Source organism: Podarcis raffonei, chromosome 2 (assembly GCF_027172205.1).
Source record: "Podarcis raffonei isolate rPodRaf1 chromosome 2, rPodRaf1.pri, whole genome shotgun sequence".
NCBI classification, from domain to species: domain Eukaryota; kingdom Metazoa; phylum Chordata; class Lepidosauria; order Squamata; family Lacertidae; genus Podarcis; species Podarcis raffonei.
The window spans coordinates 64485371-64508135 of record NC_070603.1 but is presented as its reverse complement, the minus strand read 5'-3'; the positions used below and the strand labels follow the sequence as shown (position 1 = coordinate 64508135).

At 40.6% G+C, this 22765-nt stretch overlaps 2 protein-coding genes across 3 annotated transcripts in view; one reads left to right on the top strand and one right to left on the bottom strand.

Annotated features, from left to right (window-relative positions):
• Positions 1 to 22765, top strand: part of SPARC (secreted protein acidic and cysteine rich) — a 184248-nt gene that overhangs the window by 74240 nt on the left and 87243 nt on the right. The window lies entirely within an intron of this gene.
• G3BP1 (G3BP stress granule assembly factor 1) overlaps positions 7479 to 22765 on the bottom strand; it is a 28212-nt gene continuing 12925 nt past the window's right edge. Inside the window, exons 2-12 of one of the 2 annotated variants that reach the window (XM_053377060.1) lie at positions 19224 to 19337; positions 17266 to 17347; positions 15666 to 15839; positions 14746 to 14836; positions 13349 to 13442; positions 12579 to 12783; positions 11293 to 11394; positions 10595 to 10706; positions 10085 to 10210; positions 9857 to 9987; positions 7479 to 9415 (exon numbers count right to left, since the gene is read on the bottom strand). In XM_053377060.1, coding sequence (XP_053233035.1) covers positions 9209 to 9415; positions 9857 to 9987; positions 10085 to 10210; positions 10595 to 10706; positions 11293 to 11394; positions 12579 to 12783; positions 13349 to 13442; positions 14746 to 14836; positions 15666 to 15839; positions 17266 to 17347; positions 19224 to 19318 — 1419 coding nt within the window. In that variant the 5' untranslated portion in view covers positions 19319 to 19337 and the 3' untranslated portion in view covers positions 7479 to 9208. The remainder of the gene's footprint in view (positions 9416 to 9856; positions 9988 to 10084; positions 10211 to 10594; positions 10707 to 11292; positions 11395 to 12578; positions 12784 to 13348; positions 13443 to 14745; positions 14837 to 15665; positions 15840 to 17265; positions 17348 to 19223; positions 19338 to 22765) is intronic. The other variant, XM_053377061.1, reaches the window with a different exon arrangement.

The window sequence follows — 22765 nt, the reverse complement described above, 5'->3', positions numbered from 1 at the left end:
CTAAGAGAACAAAGGAGGCATTCATGGTTAGTTCTGGCACCTCTTTTTCGAAAAAAAATAATAGCAATGAGCTATGCTACAGAGTGGTGACTGGGGCAACCCAGTCAGATGGGTAGTCTTATTATTTATTTATTTATTTATTTATTTATTTATTTATTTATTTATCCCCACTGAATTAAATGAGGTTCAATTTGGAACAGGCACCCCCAGAAGGCTTGTTACTTGATTTATTGCTTGATTTAGGGATTAACTTTTTAGTTCCTGTTCATACCAAACCTATTCAGTTTGGCATACTCCAGACTTAGGCAAACTCAGCCCTCCAGATGTTTTGGGACTACAACTCCCATCATCCCTAGCTAACAGGACCAGTGGTCAGGGATAATGGGAATTGTAGTCTCAAAACTCTGGAGGGCTGAGTTTGCCTCTGCCTGGCATACTCAAAAGCTTTCAGGAGGAATTTACAGGGTTGAGAAACTCTCACAGCTGACTGGAGACAACTTTGATACCCAAAGGTAGGACAGTTCCAGTCAGCCCATCAAAAAAACCCAGAAACATAGGTCGCAATCTATAGTGGCATTGCTTGAGTAAAACAAACTTCTGCTCAAACATTGGGGCTTCCATTTTCTCTCCCCACCCCTGCAGCAGCTGTATCAGCCACTTTCACCCATAACAGGTAAGAGCGACAACAATGAAATATGAGCTATGATCAAACTAGAACAAAAATACACAGGAGCTTAACATCCCAATGGATGTAGGGCTATTCATGAGCACTTTGTGAAGAAACACGGTGTTGCAACTTCCTCTGAGTTTAAGAGTGACACTTGGGTTGAGTCGGTTTCAGATCAAATCCATACAGCTAGTATCAGGAACAACGAGCCAAATGACAAGATCAGGAACCTCACCCAATTGCTGGTCCATACCCCATCATAGAGTTTGATAGCCACCTCTCCCCTATAAAAAGCTCCTGGCATTTATATGACTAATATGTCAAGGAGACATTTCTAATATAGCCTTGTCTTAGAGCAGGCATATCCAACTCCCAAGAGACTGCGATCTACTCCCACTATAAAAAAAAAACACCTGGAATTGATCTATCCATTGGATTGACCAGAGTTGTTGAGCTTTTTCTGAGGAGGAAGACCCAAAGTTGTTGAGCTTTTTTTATTTTTATTTGGTGGGCGTGACCCCTAAGGATCACGCGGTCAACCAACATCGACCAGGGGCACTCCACAGTCATTAGATCACAATCAGCCCTTACAAGGATTCTTATATTGGCAGGGTGGTTTTGTTTTGCTTCCTTGTATGTTTATTCCCAATGCATTCACAGGTCTGGCCCAGCAGCACCCCTCCTTTACTCAAGATACCCTTAAGACTCTAACCCCATGCACTTCAGGACCAATTCCAACTTGCAGCAAAATATGCAAGTCAGTTATGCAGAAACATACCCCTGCAAGGTACTGTCAAGGAGCTCATCCCACTCTTGAGTAGCATTACTCATTGTGCAGGATTACAGACTTGCAAGTTGTGCACTTTACAAGGCGTTTTGTTTATTTAGTGAACTGAAGCTGAGGGGAGTGGGGAGAAAACCCTCTTTCAATTCAACAGTAGTTTTTTTCTGATACTCAACCTCAACCTGAACTAGTTCTACTGCAGTGGAACTGTTAAGGTTCTGGGAAGAAGAGTGTGTTACACACCTATGTGAGACCTGAAATTAATTTGTTAAGCAGTGCCAAATGTATAGCTTGGAAAAAGATCTCTTCCCTCTAGCACCATGTTTCCTCCCCTCAAATGAAGTGCCATATTTTATATAAACAAACTCACCCTACTGATACTTCCATAATACATGGCCCAATCATTCATAAAAGAGCAGATCCACTCTACTGAACAGGAACACATCACTGGGAATCCATAGCATAGAAGTGGTAAAGTTATCATGTGCCCCAAAGGCTAGGAAAAAATTACAAAGCCTTTGCAGGGCAGTGTGGGGAAGCTGTGGCCCTCACAGATGTTGCTGAACTCCAACTCCCATCATCCAACTCCCATCATCCCATGCTGGCTGGTGCAGATGGGAGTTTGAGTCCACAGCAGCCAGGGGCCACCCGACTGGGGAAGTCGGGTCTCGAATGAAATGAACTAGTTCAGCCCAGCTTTCTTATATCAAACTCCAGATTAGGTCTCCTACACACAAAAAACACGGAGAAACATAGGAGCTCTTTCTCCTTGAGCCTGTCCACACAATGAAGCCGCCACATGGACTGAGAAAACCACACAGATCCTTCTCACTCAGCCAGGACACAACTGGGTAAGAAAGATCCATGCAATGGGTCCCACCCACATAGCTATGATATGCACATTCTTACTCAGGCCGTAGGGAATCTGCTCCCATGTATCTCTCTCCCCGTATGTGTGAAGTGCACCTTAGTCAAGTGAATCCTATAGTCACGTTTAATCCATTAAAGTAATAGCAAATTGACAGTGCCAGTACACAAGTCCTGCCTATGATAAGTTAGCACTAGGACAACTATCAGTTGCACCCAAAAATACGACTCAGGTGGGAAATAAAGCAGTGGGGGGATAGTTTGTTTTTAATGCCAATATTTTCAATCTAGAATTGTTTGAACACTGAAAACATGCACTTTAGGAGGTATTTCCTCAACTGAAGGACCTTCCAAAAAAATGAAATCAAGTCAATGTGAAACACAGTCTGAGTAAACGATGTGGCTTATCGTTTTATAAGGAAGTGAAGGACTGCCCTGCCTTTTCTATGTGAAATTTGTATGTATGTGTCCCATTGGTATGGCCTTAATGCTCCATTAAGGATGTGTTTTGCTACATCGGACCCAGAGAACAAAGCAACTGCTTCCTTAAGAGTAAACATTTTTACATCATGATAACCTGTAACTTATATGAAGTACAGCTTGCATGAACACACACAAGGATAAAAAGAAAACATTCAGATATCAATGGCAGATTATTTTTTTGGCTTGTAAAAATAAATTTTAAGAGAAAAAAATCTATTTCAGCAGTTTGAAGATGGAATGTAAATTTCTGTTAAGTGTATATAAAAAGTATATTTATTCAACCATACATTCATGCCAATTCCAATTAAAAACAAAAATAAACATTTTCTGACATTTTTGTTTGTTGTGTGTTACTGGCTGTGGGGGCATCAGCCCAAGACCTAACTATGGTTCTTAAGCAATGTTCTTCTGACTTTTATAAATATGCTGCCTCACTCTCCACACTGGTAATCAGGCAATCTGTATCCTGCCTTTTCAGCAGACAAAATAAGCATAAGGTTTGTGTTTGCTGCTCAACTTCAGACTTCCTTGAAGGGGACCTATTCCAGTCAGGCTTTCGGCCTGGATGTAGGACCAAAATGGCCCTGGTTGCCCTAACAGATTGTCTCCTCCAGGAGAGGTGGAGATGGGCTGAGACAGGGGATTGTCCTGAACCACTTTTGATACCATTGACAATGGTATCTTATTGGACAAGACCTGGCAGTTGAAAGCAGAGTTACAGTGGTTCTTACCTACAAGGCCAGTTCCAGAAGATTGCATTGTGAGACATGTGTTCAACTCTGTGTCAGTTGATCATGGGGTCCCAGAGGATTCAGTTCTGCCCACAGTGCTGTTCAATCAATGTCTGTATGAAGCTGCTGGGCAAACACAACTGGGCTTTGGGAGCTGGGTGTTATCAGTATGCAGGTGCCACCTCACCTGAGGGCATCAGGTTGTGGACCAGTGTCTGGCTGCTGTGATGGACTGGATGAGGACTAATAAATTGAAACTAAATCCAGATAAAACAAGAGATGTTGTCTCTCTTGGGTCTGGGAATCAGGTGAATGGTTGTTCTTGACAAGGTTGCACTCTCCTTGAAGGAGCAAGTTCATAGGCCAAGACTGCTCCTGACTTCTACTGTTACTGGAGCCTCAAGTTTCTTCAATAGCATGAAGAAACTTTTTGCCAGTTTGCCAGCCTGGTGTCAGTAATTTATGCTCCAATTCCTGGCTGGATTGCTGCAATAATAGGATCTCCAGTATGGCACCCATGGGCGCAACAACACCCTTAGACTTTTCCTGATATCCACAAAGTCTCCGTGATCCTCTCGCCACTCCCCCATTTATCATGTGGGGTTGAGGGTAATTATCTTCCCCGCTCTTTAAAAATACATGGAACTGTAGTCCAAAGAACGACACTCAGATTTCCCAATTTCTGTTTTGTGACTTATGTGCGTCTCAAGGCTCAAATCAGAAGTGGAGTAACCAAGAGTGGAAAGGGGCAGAGACTAGAGGGCATGGAGCAACTAAGAGGGGGGAGTGGGGTGCTTCAGGGGGTGGGCCATGAAAATCTGAGCATCTATGCCTTGATATGTGGTGCTGGCAAGCACCAGAAGTGATTTTTACAGAGCAGTGCCATATAAAATCATGCAGATTCAAGTGGATCCATTTTAGTGCCACTGGATCTCTTTCACTCAGACCCCATGGAAAGCCCAAGCGTGCACATGTGCACAGATGTGAGCACACTTTCTCTCACCGCAGGTGGATGGGGAGCGAAGAAACAATAGATAATGGTGCACATGGTACTTGCTCAAATTTCCCAGTTCCTACAGTATCAAAAAGTTTGGTGACCCTTGCAATGTGCTCTAGAGACTACTTGCAAACTGAAGCTAATGCAAAATGCAGCAGCACAGCTATTGCATAGAACCACTAGTAAAGAGTTGCACTACAGTAGTCCTTCAAGGACAGCACTTTGTGCCAGTTATGTTTCCAGTCCAAAGTCAAGGCTTTGTGAGTGACACAGAAAAGCCTGAACAAGTTGGGACCTTCTTACCTGAAGGAGTACCCCACTTTGGCTGGAAGTTAAGCAGCTCCACAGTACAGAGAATGCATCACACAGGTGGGCCTTCTCCATGGCAACCAGTCTTTGAACTCCCCAACCCTTGAATTCACACTGGCCTCTTATGTTGCTGTTGAACAGAGGCTTTTGGAAATCAGTGTTCAGTTCAGAATAATGTATCCTGTTCTACTTGTTCATGTGATTTTTATTCTGCAGTACTGTTTTATTGAAGTGACTGTTCCCCAGAGATCTTAAGATTAAGGGGCACAATATAAATATTTTAGATCAATATTTAAAGATGCCGTTAGGAGCACAGACACAGATACGGAGAAAAAACACTTATGCACCTACGATGAGATGGCATCAAAGTAAAACAATTCAGCATTGCGGTGTTGGAGCTAGTCAGCCAGCTTTTGGTCCCAGACCTGATGTTAACATTGCTCTCAGCTTAAAACAATCGGAATCCCTTGTTGCACCATAAAGAACTAGCATCAGTATTGCAAACAGCAGCTCAGATGGAGGCAGCTAGATGGTTGAAGGCCGCAGAAAGGCCCCAAAAAGAAGGGTGGTGGGTCAAATTATATGACGTGGCTTCCTTGGAACACTTAATCCATCAGAAATGTAGCAGAACATGGTCATGTTTGATATGATTGTCATTCATCAGCTTTAATTAACACCTCCCATTGGTGCCCAATGGGTCAAACCACAGAGCCTAGGACTTGCCGATCAGAAGGTTGGTGGTTCAAATCCCCACGACGGGGTGAGCTCCCATTGCTTAGTCCCTTCTCCTGCCAACCTAGCAGTTTGAAAGCACATCAAATTGCAAGTAGATAAATGGGTACCGCTCCGGCGGGAAGGTAAACGTTTCCGTGCGCTGCTCTGGTTTGCCAGAAGCGGCTTAGTCATGCTGGCCACGTCTCGGAAGCTGTACGCCATCTCCCTCGGTCAATAAAGCGAGATGAGCGCCGCAACCCCAGAGTCGGTCACGAATGGACCTAATGGTCAGGGGTACCTTTACCTTTTTATCGGTGCCCATGACTTACATCATGCTATAGCGGGGATGGCTCTTGGTGAAACCATTATAGTATCGTTATGAAAATTATGTACTTGGCAATTTCCAAAGCTGGAAATCTTGGTAAGAATTCTGCCATGCTGTTGTTTTCTTAATGTTTTGGCAAAAAAACCCTGATAAAACTTTGGGGGGAAAGAGCATATACAACTAAACAACAGAAAACCTTTTTGTTGCTTGTATGCTGCTTCTGTATTGAAACCAAGTGGCTTATGTTAAAACAGACAAGATAAAAAGTTAATATATCTAATAGAATAAAGCCTGGCAGGAATTAGCACAATTAAAATGACAGCAGCAGGAAACGAACAATTCCAGCCAATGGAGCTAAACTGAACTGCCAGTGTTATTACGACTGGCACTGGAATAGATGCAGCCTTTGATAAAGCAGTGGTCATAGGTCTTTAAGCCCCTGTGTAGCACAGGTAGTTCCACTGGAGACAGGTCCCATGGTCCCTTGTTATTTTTGGAGCCTCAAAATACAACCACGGTCAAACATTCTGGGTCAAAGTAGTCACTACATATTGGTGTGGTTTTGTTTTCATGGGGGGGGGGCTTGTAATGTGTATCAGCTTGCAAATTTAGTACACAATTATTAAACAACGCCCTGAGATTTAAACATTTTTATTGACTAGTTAAAAGCATTTTGTTAATCCATCATTGTATTGTAAACAGTGAGATAGTTCAAAACTGTCCTCTCTTATCACTAATCACATCCCATTAACTGAATGTACTAGATCAGATCCAAGATTATGAATGTCCTGTGCTATAAGAAGCTAGAATAATTAACTACCGAGAGTAACTTTTCCACTGTCTCACACCTTCCATATACTCTCAGGAACTAGCCAAACTCAGAATAGTACAGCTGGATTATATGCACTATACCAAACAGCTTATTAGATACAAAAGCTTTAAAGCTTGAGCAGGAAGTGATTAAGCATCTCCTGGAATAGTACTCTCAGCTTTGCTGAGTGAAATGCAAGAGAGACTATAGAGAAATTCAGATTCAGATAATCTCTTGAATCACACATTACGCTAGCAGAGTGAAGCTAGTAACCAAGAAGTTATTTATGAGAGATCTCCGAAGCCAGAGGAAGTGGCTCAATAAATTTAGTTAACTCAAAACAATGGAAAGTCGGACTATTGGTCCATCCAGCATATCATCAAAACTGAATGGCAGTGGCTGTTGGGTTTCAGACAGGACACTGTCCCCGCCATACCCCATATACAGGGGACTGAACCTGGAATCTGATGCATGCCAAGCACACATCCTACTCCTGACCAAAGGACCTTTCACAGAATAATAATAAAGCCCAACTAGGGCTGGGGCTTCAAAGTGGACTCATGCAGATTTATAAAAGTATTACTTCGTTTAATGAATTCAAGCCAAATTGGGACTAGCTATTCTGTATCAGCAGAAGTAACAGCTCGAAACACTGAAACCCACGCACATTTGTGTAGCACATTGAAAAAACAAGTTACTTACCTTAACTGATGTTTGGGCACATTTGATAGTCCATGGGATCCACAAGTTAATTATTTGAACTTTACAGTCAATTTATTAAGCAATAAAATACTCTAAACAAACTTTTGGGTTTATTCAAATCACACAGACCCTAATTTCCCATTTTAAAAATTCTAGTCCTTAAGTTACAGAGATGCTTGAAACAGTTTAACAAAAAGCTAAAAGGTTGACTTTTAACAGAAATGGCTTAAAAGTCTTCTGAGGTTTGGCATTTCTTCACATTATCAATTGCAGAATGCAAACACTGCATAATTCAACTGCAGCACACCACAACTGTGCCATCATATTTGTGTGAAATAGGCAAGTTTGGATTAAATGCAATTTAAAATTCTGGCCCACAACACTGACCCAATTCCTACCTACATCACAGCCAGAGTGCTTCTAAACTGGGAACCCCAGTTATTCACCTAGATGCCTTGCACACTGCCTTGTTCTCATTAAGTTGTGTGCAAGACCATCAGCAACTCCAACAGCTGCAATGATGTTTCTGCATTTTATTTTATTCTGTATATACATTCAAGAAAAACAGATGTCTTAGCTTATGCAATACCATGAATATATCACAGTGATAAAGGTTATCATCAGAACCAGGGTTTAATCATTTCACCCTTATTTGAATGGCATTTTAAAGCCAATGATGAGTAATATCATCGCAACATACTACATATACTGCATATGTGCATACTGTAAAAATAACGCACTGTAAAGATTTAGGGTGTCGTTTCCCAGTCACATATGGAAGGCACTCGCTTCAGAGCTAATGACAGTATCAATACATAGTTGGGAAGTCCTCAGAAAGTATTATAAAATGTTACAGAATTCCATGAGGCTATTAAAAAACAAAACGTGGAACTCTAGAAAACATATATACCCATGAGGAGACATGGAAGGACAAACAGATCTCTTGAAAGACTTGAACATACTCCAAAAACTGGATAAAGCAAATCTAGACTTTTTTATTTTTTTTAACAATTTGCCAAGACTGGAATGAGAGATAAATAGAAGGCACAACAATTTTGTTTTCGTTTTAATACAAATACAAACTAAACATGAAAAAAACTTCCCTATTTCAATAAAAAAAAAATATCACAAGTTCAGGAACAGTGTTTTAAAGAGTCAAGTTCTAGACATTTAAAACCTATCCCGCAATCCTTGTAAGTGGTAAAACAGTAGTGAGAATTCCTTTTCGTGATCATGTACCAAAAGAGAGCATTCTATTGATACCCTTTATTCCACTTTTACAGCGCCACAGAGAAAGGGTAATGTCAATTTTCAAGCGGCAACATCTCCAGACCAAGGTCCAACAGGTCATATGACCCCACTCCCCCAAGGGGTGACGGATTTCCCTGCCCTTGAAACGTTTGTCACGTACTAGTTTTTCCTATAGGCTCCTGAACACATGCAGCTGAAAAGGTTAATTCCACTGACTGAAGCGCACCCCATTTCAGTAAGGAGGGAAAAAAAGCGCCACACATTCCATTAGGAAAAACAACAGGTACAAAAAAAAAAAAATCCAGTCCACATGTCTGCAGCAAGCAAGGATTCAGTTCTTTTCTTTTTTAAAAAAATCCACTTTTTCCCGAAATATTGTTCCACAAAGCTGGAATCTGGGACAAAGACTAGAAAAAAAAAATCACGAAACCAAACACAAACAAAATGGGCCAAAATAGTATCAAACGTAGCAGTCTATAACAGGGTAGGGCCACATTCCAAGATACCCAAGGCTGAAATTCACAAATCTGCAGGAAGAAGGGTTTGTCTCATCATGTCATCCATTAATCACTGGCGTTGCCCGATGCCCCTTCCAGTACCAAATCCTGGTTTCTGAGACATTCCTCCACGTGGAGGCCCTCGGATCCCACCTCCCAGCCCCCCACGGGGGCCACCAGGCCCACGGGGTCTGTTGTCTCGGCGATCACCCTCCCTGGCGGCTCGCGTTTTTTTCTCTTCCACATTTAAACGCACTTCTCCTCTGAACATGATCGGCTGGAAGAGAAAAAGTGGTAAAGTGGAATCAATGAACAGGTAAGAAAGTGCTAAATACGCACAATAATTCATTGAAGTGAATTATTGCATGGAACAGACATTGCAGAAAAAGAAGATCCTGATCTCCCAAAATTCAGTGTCTTTGCTTACTCAAGTTGTGAATTCTTTCAACCCCCCACCCCACCCATATTTGGCAAGGATAGTTTTGAACTGTTGCGTAGGCCATTATTTTTAACTATAACTGCAAATTAATACTGTAATCTAGCCAAGAGCACCAACAGCTTTGTCTATCTATTCCCACTTCAGCTGCCATCCCCAAGTTAAACAAAGAAGCCATTCTAATTGGCTTCTCTTGGTTTTTTGTGTTTGCTTTATTTCAAAACATCAGTTTTTAGTATACTTCAGTATAACCTTTATCACTTTAAATATCATTTAATGTACCCTATTGGCAAGGATCTTCTGAACGGGCTCTGGATCGTCAAACACCACAAATCCAAAATTAGGGAGCTTTCCTCCACTGTTGATACGTAGTTCCACAACATTCCCATAACCTGCAAAAGAATTTCCAATTTCTTTGATCACACATTAGACTGTTCTGTAGAAATAGGCATGTACTTTTAGACACAACCCTGAATCCCCAACACTAGGCAAGCAATATTCAAGACTTACGTTGGAAGAAATCCTTTAGTTCTGCCTTATCCACATCATGAGGGAGATTCCCAACAAACAGCTGGTGACTGTCTGGGTACCTCACAATACGCCTAGTTTCCATGTCACCTGGCTCTCCTTCCCGCACTTAAATTAAAAAAAGATAGATATAACTCATTCATCATCTTTTGCTTTCTATAAACACCATCATAAGCTTTGCCTACTGGAATAATGACAGAAGTCAATAGACAATAAAGCTTCAAATAAAACACAAGAAATGAGTGACTTGGTGCTCCCATTCAAAAGCCTGTAAGCAGACTGAAGTGTCCACTTAAGATTAAGTTGTGGCACTTCAGACTTTGAAAGCATCTGGTTTAATTTATTCCCAAATTCTTTCCAACTCTTACGACACACTCTTATTGTATACAGTTTAGCATCTTTGAGTATCACAAGAGTTGACTTTATCTATTCCAACAGTGAGTGCTGCTTTAGTAGCTATATTGTTATTACCAAGTACACCAGATTTCTTACTTGGTCTAGGGCCTCTTTGTGGTGGGATATTTGTCCGTTGCTCTCTCACCCTCTGGTCTCGCTGAGGTCTCTGCGGTGGAGTCTGGGATTCAGGCTTTGATTCAGGACGGGGCTGCAAAAATGTACCAGCACAAATGTAATGCATCTAAGTGATGGGTAGGCAAACTAAGGCCCGGGGGCCAGATTCGGCCCAACTGCCTTCTAAATCCAGCCCACAGACAGCCCAGGAAACAGCGTGTTTTTACATAAGTAGAATGTGTCCTTTTATTTAAAATGCATCTCTGGGTTATTTGTGGGGCTTGCCTGTTGTTTTTACATGAGTAGAATGTGTGCTTTTATTTAAAATGCATCTCTGGGTTATTTGTGGGGCACAGGAATTCGTTCAACATTCTCATACCCTAACCATTCTAAACCTGGGAACCCCAAGGAAAGGGAAAAACACAAGTTCAGATGCCAGAATAAAGGAAGATTTATCCGCCCTTTCACTTGAAATAGCATGCCAAGCAATGAATTTCAAGAACATTTCCCCTGAAAAGGATGCTTTTGCAGAGAAAGAGATGACTGCATCATCAACAAAAAACGAGCATTTCCTAAAAAGTAAAAATAATGCTCTACTACTTGAAATACTATCAATTTGCAATTAATCTGACAGTTGTTGATCCTGGTTCAAGTTCGTTAGTTGGCTGGGATATTTTTACCTGTGATGCAGGTAATTTGACAACGTGAGGTGGTATGCCCGATACTGGAACAGCTCCACTAGGTGGGAGATTCTTACTGGTTACAGACGCCCATGAAGATGTCTAACAGGAAAAAACAAGATTTCGTCATTTCTGAGTAACATCAGGTATATGTGCTCTTCAAAATTACAAAGTTTCTTGCACATGTACAAATTTTGACATCTTTCTTCAAATAATTCTACAGCCACAAATGTTTATGTTAGAGACAGCATGTGGGCAGACTGCAACTTACTTAGAGGCTTTCAGTAGATCTTGCTATGACTGCCAAAACTGCACCCCCCCACACACCAAATTCATGCCACCAAATTGTGCCCCTCACTTGCATGGCAGGCTGAGGGGAGCACTGCTTTCACAGGATGGCTCTCCCTGCATGCCTTTCTACCTTAGGAAATTGCACTTTTCTAAGCCCGAATGGGTGTTTGGTGGCCTGGGGGAGTGTGATTATGTCCGTGAGGGATATCCCTCATGTGTTTCTATCCTTGGAAACTGCACTCCCCCAACCATGCTGTTTGGCATGCTAAGGAAAACCCCATATCCATGGGTAGCTGTAGCACAAAGAGCCCCCAAAAGCCCACGGCCTGTGGCTACTAGAAGAAAAAAAGATTGCCCATTCATTTTTATGTCTTTAAAATATTTATAAACTGAACTCACACAAAAATATATTAGAAATGTACAAAAAAAATCCAGAAATCAGAAAGCAGAGAGGCTATTTATAGAGAGCCTTTATATTAATAGTATTTAATCCTTGGAAATTAAGGTTCCTTTCAATATCTGGAATGCAGACTTAAGGTGTGTCTTACAAAACTGTCCTAAAGGTCTAACAAATGGCTAAACCTACACAATTTATGAATGGCTGCTATTGTCAGGCTCTTTTTGCCAGCAAGATACCCAATAGACAAAGAGTATTCTTCCAGATACTACTTAGAGCAGTTATGGGGAACAAAAATAGAGAGGTTTTTTGGACTTATACAATTCTTATGCTACAATGTGATATAGGGAATGGTGTAAAGACTGAAGCTCTACAACTTGGCAACTACAGTACAGTCTTAACAATTGCCTTCTTGTTATCAAGATAGCGGCCACTGACTTTCTGCTAAGATACAACTGCCTTTTCTTCAACTAAATGTGAGTACACAGGAATTATCTTGAATGTCTTGACAGCTCTTGTAATCTTTCTCACTTCAAACTTAAAAATACACACGAGTAAATGTGAAAGGGGATATCATCATTAAAATCATGCATGTTACCCTTGAGTCCTCTTGCACTACAGGAGCAGGGTCCACAGGGACTGGAGAAGGACTCTTCTCTACAGTCTCTTCAGGTGCTGCTTCCTCCAGCGCTGGCTCAGTTTTTTCTTCCTGAGCCTCTGGTTCAGGCTCCTGTTCAGGTTCTGGTTCAACTTCTTGTTCCGGCTCTGCAACTGGTTCCTCCAAATGTTCCTCCAAGTCATTGCTGTTGGTGGAAAAATATTTTCATTACGGTAACAATGCATTTGCAGAGCTCAAGCACCAGGACCATAAATGGAATCCCAATATTGTGCTATTTCAGTACCAGGGTTACAAACAAACATCCATCCAATCTGAACCCTCATGCAACAGCGCTTTGTAAAGTCAGCAATGTTCCCTTTTTAATCAGTATGGATTATACTCAGTCACGTCCTCTCTCACGCACACACACTCCCCTAGAAACTTCAATGCTCCCACCTCAGTAGATTTTAAGAAAGGGCTGGTGGACTTTTAGTTATGCAAAAAGACTGCAGCATTGTTGAATATATTGATGGACACTTGTTAGAACAACAGTCTTGAGATCAGGCCCTTAAAAAAAAGTTAGTTTTTTGCAGTAAAGTCAGCACTGATTCTGCAGGAGACCATTATTAAAACAGAAATAAGATTAGGTTTAGTCTGAAAAATTACTATTCTACAGAATACGCGTCTCCTTCCTACATTTCAGCCAGCAGTTATAGGCAAACTGGTTAGAAGCAGTGGCATAGTTATGATTGCAACCGTGTCTGAGTTACCTGACAGACTGCTCATAGTAGGCTGCTGAATCATCAGCAACTGCCTCAGGAGTCTGTTGCCTATCCTCAGGTTCCTCTGCTTCCTCCTCAGATTCTGGTAAGGTAAAAAAAAAAAAAAAGATTTTACACCGATCAAGTACAGGACAAATTTCCACATTGCAGTCAGAATGTACACACAGTGGCTGCATTCTCATTAGCCGTGCTAATGGTTGACCATGAACATGCAAACTGCTTCTATCTCACTCCTCTTCACAAGCAAACAGGACATCACTAGCACACCACAAGAGACTGTTGCTTGTTTCAATCAAACGAATTATGACTGCTAAGCCAAGAACAAACCTTGGCTTCAGATAGGGTTTGGAGTGAAACAAACCGCAGCCCCCAATCTGGACATTAACACTAGGCCAAGAATTTTGATTTGTTGCTCCTGCTCGCTAGCAAGGAGTATAGGAGAGACAAACTCTGCATTCCTGGTCAGCCACTTTCAAATATACTCAATGTTTTACATATTAGGCATGGGGAAATTTGATTTTAGTTAGCTGAAATATCCCCTTACCTTGACATTAATTAAATATTTAAGATTTATAGCCTGCCCCCCTCCAACTATGCTAATACCAGGCCAGGTACATTATAAAACAGAGTACGCAACCAAATATATACATAAGCAACAGTAGAATGCTAATCTAGTTGTTCACATCATTGCACAAACAGCTGATCAATGCTCAACACATATTTCATAGGCATGGTTTTGACTTAAGCTTCTAAACTTCAAGTAAGTACAAAGCACAGGGTTACAAAAGGTATGAATGACAGCTGCTAAAGTTAAGAGCTGGTTTTAGCCCCTTAACCAGCAAATCTGCTTCTATGTCTTGGAATGGCAATTACAGGAGATTGAAATGCTGGAGAGAGTAGTGAATCCCAGTAGTAAACCTAAACCATGACCAGCAAAGGCCATACCTCCAGTGACATGTTCACTATTTTTTCTTCTGTTTTGCCATACTACTTAACAGTCTCTTCATATACAGCTCACACCAGGAGCCATCTTAGATAAGGCGAGTGACAATTTAAGGATGGGATTGAAATTACATAAAAATGGCAGTGAAACTTCTCAAAGCTGGTCTTCATCAGTTATTGACCAAGATCAAATTCCTACATTTGGTAACTTTAAAAACTCTTATATAGATGTAAATAAAATTTGGCTGGCTCAAGTTTTGGCACTAAGTTTTACTGTTGCTATTAAGGTTTTAGCATGTTCTGATGTCTGGGGAAAAGGTGGGATGTAAATATATTAATAATACTAAGTTTATTATTTGTAAGCAACTTGAATTTGACTGGGCAAATCGTGTTATCATTTTTTCATCACAGAGAACTAATTTAGGAGGAAAACACATACTTACCCTCTGGAGGTTCAGCATCTAAATCACCAAAAACTTCATCCTGGTAACGGAATATGTCATTATGGACATAAAACTTGTTCGCAACAGAACCCTGAAGACAACACAAGGAGAAAAGGAAGTTTAGTCTACTGCATTCAGTACCAGTGTACTATGAACACGGTGTTCATGTTTAATCTGGCAGCACAAACCCACTTTGCTTATGTTTGAAACAATCTAACCCTGCTTTACCTACTTGCACTATGCTACAAATATAGAGGGACACTTCAATTGTTACATAAACATTGCTTCCTGAACCATATCAGAAGTATGCTCTACTCAACTAAAAAGCATTCATTCAAAGTGTCAATGATCAGAAGAAAGCTAAAAAACAGTTTTTTAAAACAAAAACATAATAGCTTTTAATGCATAATTTATTTATTATGATTTACTAAATTTATATACATCATGATAAAGGATTATCATGGAAGCAGAGATTTTTAGTAACTAACACAGCCAACTAAACAGTGAGACGTCAGGATTAAGACAATGAGTCTACCAAAGCCAGCAAAAATTTAAGGAGCCGTCACACTCAGACATTTAGAGATTTCTTATTTATAAATTACTGGAACCAGGCCTTATGACAAATAGTGCTTTTCAGTCATGAATGCTGATAATTATCCCTTTGTCTATGGTATGCAACAAGAACAGAAAAAGGACTTAACACATACACAAATGCTAGGCTTATTCTGGCAGAGCCACATATCCAAACACAAGTGCATCACAGTTGTTAATGACTCTAAAGTAAAGAAGTTCTGCAGCCAATGGCAGAGGGGAGCCAACTGAACCTTCCTGGCATCCCCAATCCCACTGCACTGATATAAAGTCACACACTGATGTTGGGCATACTGGTTCACAGACTAAGATTCCCACAGGCTACATACCTCAGGAGCAAGGACAAAAGTCTGCATGAATCTCCGCATTGGCTGTGTGTTATTGGAGAGCTCACCCATGACCTGTACAACAACACCATCATTCAGAGTAGCATGAGCGTCCACGTGGTGGATCTTCGTGCGGCAATCCTTAAAATTCAGTGACAAGACCTTCTTGTGGATATCCTACAGAAATCATATTGAAATATGTATGAGCTACTTTAAGGATTCAAGCAGAGATGAACTAGAAGTGTCATGAGTTTAGTACTGCAAAGCAAAGAATTAAAAAAAACCAAAAACCTGAAACATTAATAGGTCCAGACTACCTGCAGTCTGACTTAACTGAAGTCTTGCCTTTCTTACAACAGTCTTCTATTTTATGAAAGCTTTCTTCATTTAAAAAGGGACTTAATAATTAAGAACATAAGAAGAGCCTGCTAGATCAGGCCAATGGCCCGTGTACATTAGTATCCTGTTCTCACAGTGGCCAAACAGGAAGCGGAGCATAGCCATCATGGCTAAAAGCCGTTGACAGACCTCTCTTTTAGGTCTAATCCTTTTTTTAAAGCCATCCAAGTAGGTGGCTATCATCGGCTTCTGTAGGAGCGAGTCCCATAGTTTAACTATGCACTGCATGAAGCAGTACTTTCTTTTTATCTGTCCTGACTCTTTCAACATTCAGCTTCATTAAATGTCCTCAAGTTCTAGTGTTATGAAGAAGAAAAAACTTTTCTCTATCGACTTTCTCCATGCCGCATCACTCCTTACTCGCATTTTTTCTAAACTAAGAAGTCCCAAAAGCTTCAACCTTTCTTCACAGGGAAGTTGCTCCATCCCTTGATCATTTTGGTTGCCCTCTTCTGAATCTTTTCCAACCCTACAATATTCTTTTTGAGGTGAGGTGACACAGCATTCCAAATGTAGTTGCACCATAGATTTGTATCATGGCATCATGCTACTGGCAGTTTTACTTTCAATTCCTTTTCTGATTATACCTAGCATGGAATTTGCCTTTTTCACAGCCACTGCACACTGGGTCGACATCTTCATCAAACTATCTATGATGACCTCCCATTCTATGACTGCTAAGCTTACTCATGAGTCTTTGGTAAGGTACCTCGTCCAAAGCTTTTTGAAAGTCATAGTACTCAATAACAACTGGATCACCTCTATAAGTTTGTTGACACTCTGAGAACTCTAATAGGTTCATGAGACAGGACTTGCTGTTGCAGAACTCATGCTGTCTCCCACTTCAGCAAGGTTTGTACTTCTATATGCTTGATTATCCTATCTGCAACAAAACTTTCCACCAGTTTTCCTGGGGCACATATTAAGCTAACCAACATATACATTCCAGTATCCATTCTTAAAGACTCATGCCACCTTACCTGAAAATACATGACCTATAGAAATCTAGCAAATATCTACTTCAATCGAAGTCCATTCACTGAATACCTAAGGACTAAGAATTCACATAGCTGGCACAGAAATCTGATGCTAGTTTCCCACCTCCTCAAATTCTACTTTCTAATTTTAAGTATTTTTCCTCAGACTTTACACTGTATCTTGACTGTGCCTCAGTCAATCATAAAACAATTTTGCAAATGCTTACAGACTGCCCGTGGACTGCATCAGCTGGTTTTCCATTTGAATCCAAGCCACCGTGGACATAAGAAGAATTCTTTCCATAGAACCTGTGAAAGAGCAATTTACATCCATTTCATCAATGTACAATTCCATCACATGGTCCTTTGCAGCACTAAAATGTTAGCCATATTGTTGACTTTAGGCGTAAGCAATCTTTTGTTTCGATGTGGGCTGATGGAAGTTATCAAACCAGTTTCTGCAGCTGCTCGTTTTCAATAACAAGTCTTTTAACTGTCTGTCTCCAAGGAACACAATCCCAACTTTATCATGATTACCTGACCACCACCGCTAACTAGAAGTTCCCTGCAGGTAACAATCTACATACTGGTGGCACTCAGCTCCCAATCACTACTGGTGACCTTATTCCCCAGTGCCATAATATTGATGTTAAAAAGCATGCAGGACAAGATGAAACCCTGCAGTATACTACAGTCAACTGCTAAGGAGTTGAGTAGCAGTCCACTGATGCCTCTTCTCTGGTAAAGGTCCTAAAGGTCATCAGCCTGTGCCTCAAGGCTCTTTCGGTTCTGATTTTAGGCCCAAAGCCAGATTGAAATGAGGCCAGATAATCCTTTTCCTCCAAGCACATCTGATGCTGACCACCACTCAACAACCTTGCCCCCCGCCCCACATGGTTTTCTCAATATATAGTTCCGTGCAAGTGTCTATAGTTCACATAGTCACTTACGCTTCCATCCACTGCAGTATTGCAAAACAATGCGTTTGATAACAAGTGGATTTGCTGTGTCCTGTTGGTGGTTGTTCTGGAGTAAGGTTCCATGTGACTGTGAAGCACCATGGCAACAATGAGCTACTATGACTTGCTAACTGAATTGTATTGTTTTGATTAATTTGTTGCTGTTGCTTGCTTTATTTATATGCTATTGTGTTTGATATTATAATGAATGCAATGTTTGGAGTTTTAAAAAATGTTATTGTGATTAATGTGAGCCACTTTGAGCTCAACATTTGTTGTTGGAAAAGTGGAATACAAATATTAAATCAAATAAAAAACCAGGTTTTCACAGATTGCTAAATTTGCCACCTGAGTCCCTTATTTTGTTAAGCAGTCCTTTATATTAGCAGCCTCTTGATGTTTGGATAAGAGCTCTGCTGTATGTAGAAAAGAGCTCTGCTTTTTGTGTAGTTCACTGTTCAATAAATTAAGATGATGCAGTCCACATATTGCCTGTAGCCTGATGTGGTCATCGCAAGGAACTCTCATCTCAGGCATAGGCAAACTTGGCCCTCCAGATGTTTTGGGACTACAACTCCCATCATCCCTGACCACTGGTCCTGTTAGCTAGGGGTGATGGGAGTTGTAGTCCCAAAACATCTAGAGGGCCGAGTTTGCCTATGCCTGTCTTGTCTCCTTATATTTGCATTTTATTTGCCCGGAGACTGGATTATAGGGGGAAGATGAGACTGAGGTTTTGCTGATCCTCCAGGAGCTACAACTTCCATGGAAGAAACCAACCTGGAAACTACTTTTGAATGGAGTTTTATTATTACTATTTTAGGGCAATGCAAGAATAGTGAGTGACAAGAAGAATGTTAAGATTATAGGCAATATCCAACTAAAACACATTCAGAGAAGACTCAATGAGATCAATAGGCTCAAGACCACTGATTTCAATGAGTCTTTTCTGATATTACTAATACTGAATATCAACTTATTACTTCACAGTGGTGATAGAAGAGGGAATCTGGTCCTGGAGCATATACAACTCGGCTCAAATTTAAACTGTGGGGAGGACAGAGAACGGAAGAGATGTAGAAGTTTATCTGCAAAGTCTTCATTGCGCCCATAATTTTTGTTTTGCTTTTGGCAAATTAAACTTGTGAAGAGGAGCCAGTATTTCTGTACTACAAGGCCCCTGATTCTGAAATATTATTTTAATTAATTCAAATAGGAGACTTTACCTGTGCAAGAAGTCTGGTGCTTGGTTCAGCAGAATATAATACTGTCTTACGAACTCCCGCCCAACCAGCAGGGGACTTGGCTTCTCCATCACCATTTCTTTGGTCAACTGAAAACTGAAGACCAAAACATTTGTGAAAATATATCCAATACTCATCCTTGCCAAGGAAAGCTTATATGAACTATAACCAATTTCTCACACAGTTGCCAATTTACTGCACACACGGCTAAATTTCTTGAAATATTTCAATGGTAAAGAAAAGAAACAAGACTATAATTCAAACATAGCTTTTTGAAGTGATTATATAAAAAAATACAAGTGCCCAAAATTTCAAGTATAGCAGCAGAAAATTGGTGGCAAGCAAGTAAATCTTGTAGAATTTAACAGGCTATATATGGCTGCACTAATTCCCATTAACCTTGTCTGACTTCAGTAGCTGAACTGAAAGGCTTCAAGAAAAGGTGCAATGACCTTTAAGTTCACATACAGTAAGTCATCTAAGCAATAAGCTGGGACATGATACCTCTTATCCAGGAACCCAAATTTTTACTTGATTGGCTCTCCACCCACCCATTTTGCCAAACTCTTTGTGCGGGCACACACCTCACAAACACCCCCCCACAAGAAAACATTGGAGTCCAGAGCAGAGGAGGGTAAGGTGCACAAAAAGGTTTTTGCAGTAGCAAAATTTGGGCACCATCATTCCTTCACCCACCTTTCAGTAAGCTGGAATGTTATTCTTTGTACACAAACAATGTTCTTCACTTGAAAACACATTATTTTATAGGAATGATCATTCCCCTCCATAACAATACATCTGTTAAAGTCAACTATTTAACTGTTTTCCATTGAAAAACAGCCACTTCACAATACAGTACACATATCCTAATGCATAAATTTGAATCCTATGCTCTTGTGTAGTATGAACCCATGTGTAGTATGAACGCAGAGGGAAACTTGATCACTCACTAGCCCATCCCACTGCACATCCATAAGAAGCCTAGCAAGGGCAAATGTATTCCTGCAGACCATGTTCGTATCTTCATCCAGCACAGAGGGAACCTGACCAGCCAAAAGTGATAAACAGGGCTTTCTTTTCTCAGGAGCGGGGTGGGTCTTTAAAAGCTGAACTGCCATTGGAGCTTTGTCCGTAAGAAGTTACTCTTGTTGACTGAACTGGAAAGACAATACATTCACCTTCATGGTCATGGTTAATTGGCTGCAGGAGTTGCTGGAAGGATGTATACAAGGTGCCATACAACAGTCTTAAGGACCCCACTCCGTATTTGTGTAGGGTTTGCTCCTTAGCCTTTCTTCTCCCAAAGAGAAGGCAGGTGATGTTTGGGATCAGTGTTTCCCTTCTCCTAGATGGGCTACCTTTCCAGGTTGACAAGCCCGATCTATCCCTCACTTCCCTGTACAGCAACTGCAGAAACCGCCTTCTTGACAGAGGGACACACTATTTGTCTCATCCACCCAATCTGCCACAACCTGTATTTGCATGCATAGCTGAGTGCATTGTGGGGACCAAAAGTTGACGAACTACTCCAAAGGAGCAGTGTCCCCCACCAGAGGTACTACCCCCTCCCCTAACATCCCATACACCAGTAAAACAATTAAATACCAGTAAAACAATTAAAGTTGATGTTTTATTGTCTTATGGCTGTATTAGGAAAAACCCTGTGATCCTATTTGGATACAAATCTAAAAGTGATACAGTCTAAAAGTGGGGGGGGGGACTGTCTAAAATAAAATGAAGATTGAATCTTTATCTCAGCTACCAGCTAAGCAATATATCATAAACTTGGGGGAAAGAGTGGATATAAATACATCAAATAAATAGATAATATCACACACAGATGTTGTAGGAAGAGTCAGAGTGGCCTAGTAGTCAAGGCCTTAAATTTGGGCCCCCCTTCCATGTTCCAAGAAATATAAACACATTGGTGGTCTTAGAAAACTACAAGTCTGAGTTTTTAAAAACAATCATCTACCACACTGAGTTATCACAAGGAGTATAAGTGCTCTACAAAGGTCTGGCTACATCAAGCATCAGCACATTTGAGAAAAGCCACCAGTTTTATGTTTACACTATGAAAGAGTTTTGATGTGTAGTGAAGTTAACCATAATGCTTGCCTGTGGCTGTTGATTTTTTCTAATATTAAACAGTAACATAAATGAGAACTCTTAAATATAGTCATAACTATTGGTCATGACTAACTGAGCATTATATGGTTTGAATTTTCATTGTTGCTTAATTTAAACAACAACAACAACAACAACAACAACAACAACAACAACAACAACAACAGAAAGAAAGAAAGAAAGAAAGAAAGAAAGAAAGAAAGAACAAATCGTTGGAGGGCAATAAAGAACTAGGTTTTCTAAAAAAAATATTAAGACACACCAGGTGGTATCGAACTAAACAGTTCTGCTAGTACAACCAACAAAACAGAACTTATCTTCATCTCCTTTCCCCATGCACTCCCTAGATCTGCTCCTGAGGGTTGGGGAACCCCAGAACAAATTTAGTGGCAGCAGGGGGGGTGGAGTCTTGTGGCACAGCCAAAATTGCCTACACTACCATAACTGTTTAGTTGGCTACCACCCAGTCATTTACTGCATAGTCACTAAGAAAGATCACCAGATGGCTTAGGTAAGTTGGTCTATACTAAGGGTTACTTTTTAAACCTGAACTGCTTGTTCTACCCCCTTAGTTTAAATCTGCAATAGGCTAATATGGCATTGAGAAAAATGTATGTTTAAGATGGTTAATACCTGCTTTCAAATTTACATCAAACTTTAGTGCATGAACAGTTATGTATCATTCAACCACTATTTTTAGTGACTTATCTGAAAACAGAGAGGTGGCTCCTAAAATTAATAATCACCTTTCTTTCAGTGTAAGATGTGTAAGGAATGTAAGGAGTGTAAGGAATTGCAATTGCCAATTTCCACACTATTAGGGATATTGCACTTCTATATGTTCTGTTCACACTAGTGGGTGTGACATAACTGCTATAGATGGGAAGAATGTCCAGTTCACCTGAGCAGCCATCTGAAGCTCAGCACATCTTCACTATGTGCACAATTTTATCACCCAGCCTTTTAAATTGATCTTTAATCAGCATCAAGACTTTTCTGGCTATATTTCCCCCCCAAAAGTAACATTGTTGAAATGTAACTTAAAAATGAACATGTCAGAGCACTATAAAACCACAAGAAGGCATTAGCTTTGCAGCACATATTAGTCTGTGCACATATTAGCAACACAACAAAGGTCTGTGACTGATAGAGCAGAGGATGTAATTTACTTCCAATACATTACTCAACACTTTTACACAGCAGTCCAAGGCATGCTGGTTGTGGTGGTGGTGGGCAGGAGGGGGGAATTTTTTCAAGATAAAATACGGCAGTCTGACTACTGCAGTGCAATCAGAATATTAAGTCTTCCGAATTTCTGGATTTTTCAATGGCCTGGTGTCGTCTTTACAAAACAGTAAATACGTATGTTAAGTTTCCCTTGTGTTGAAGAAGAGTTA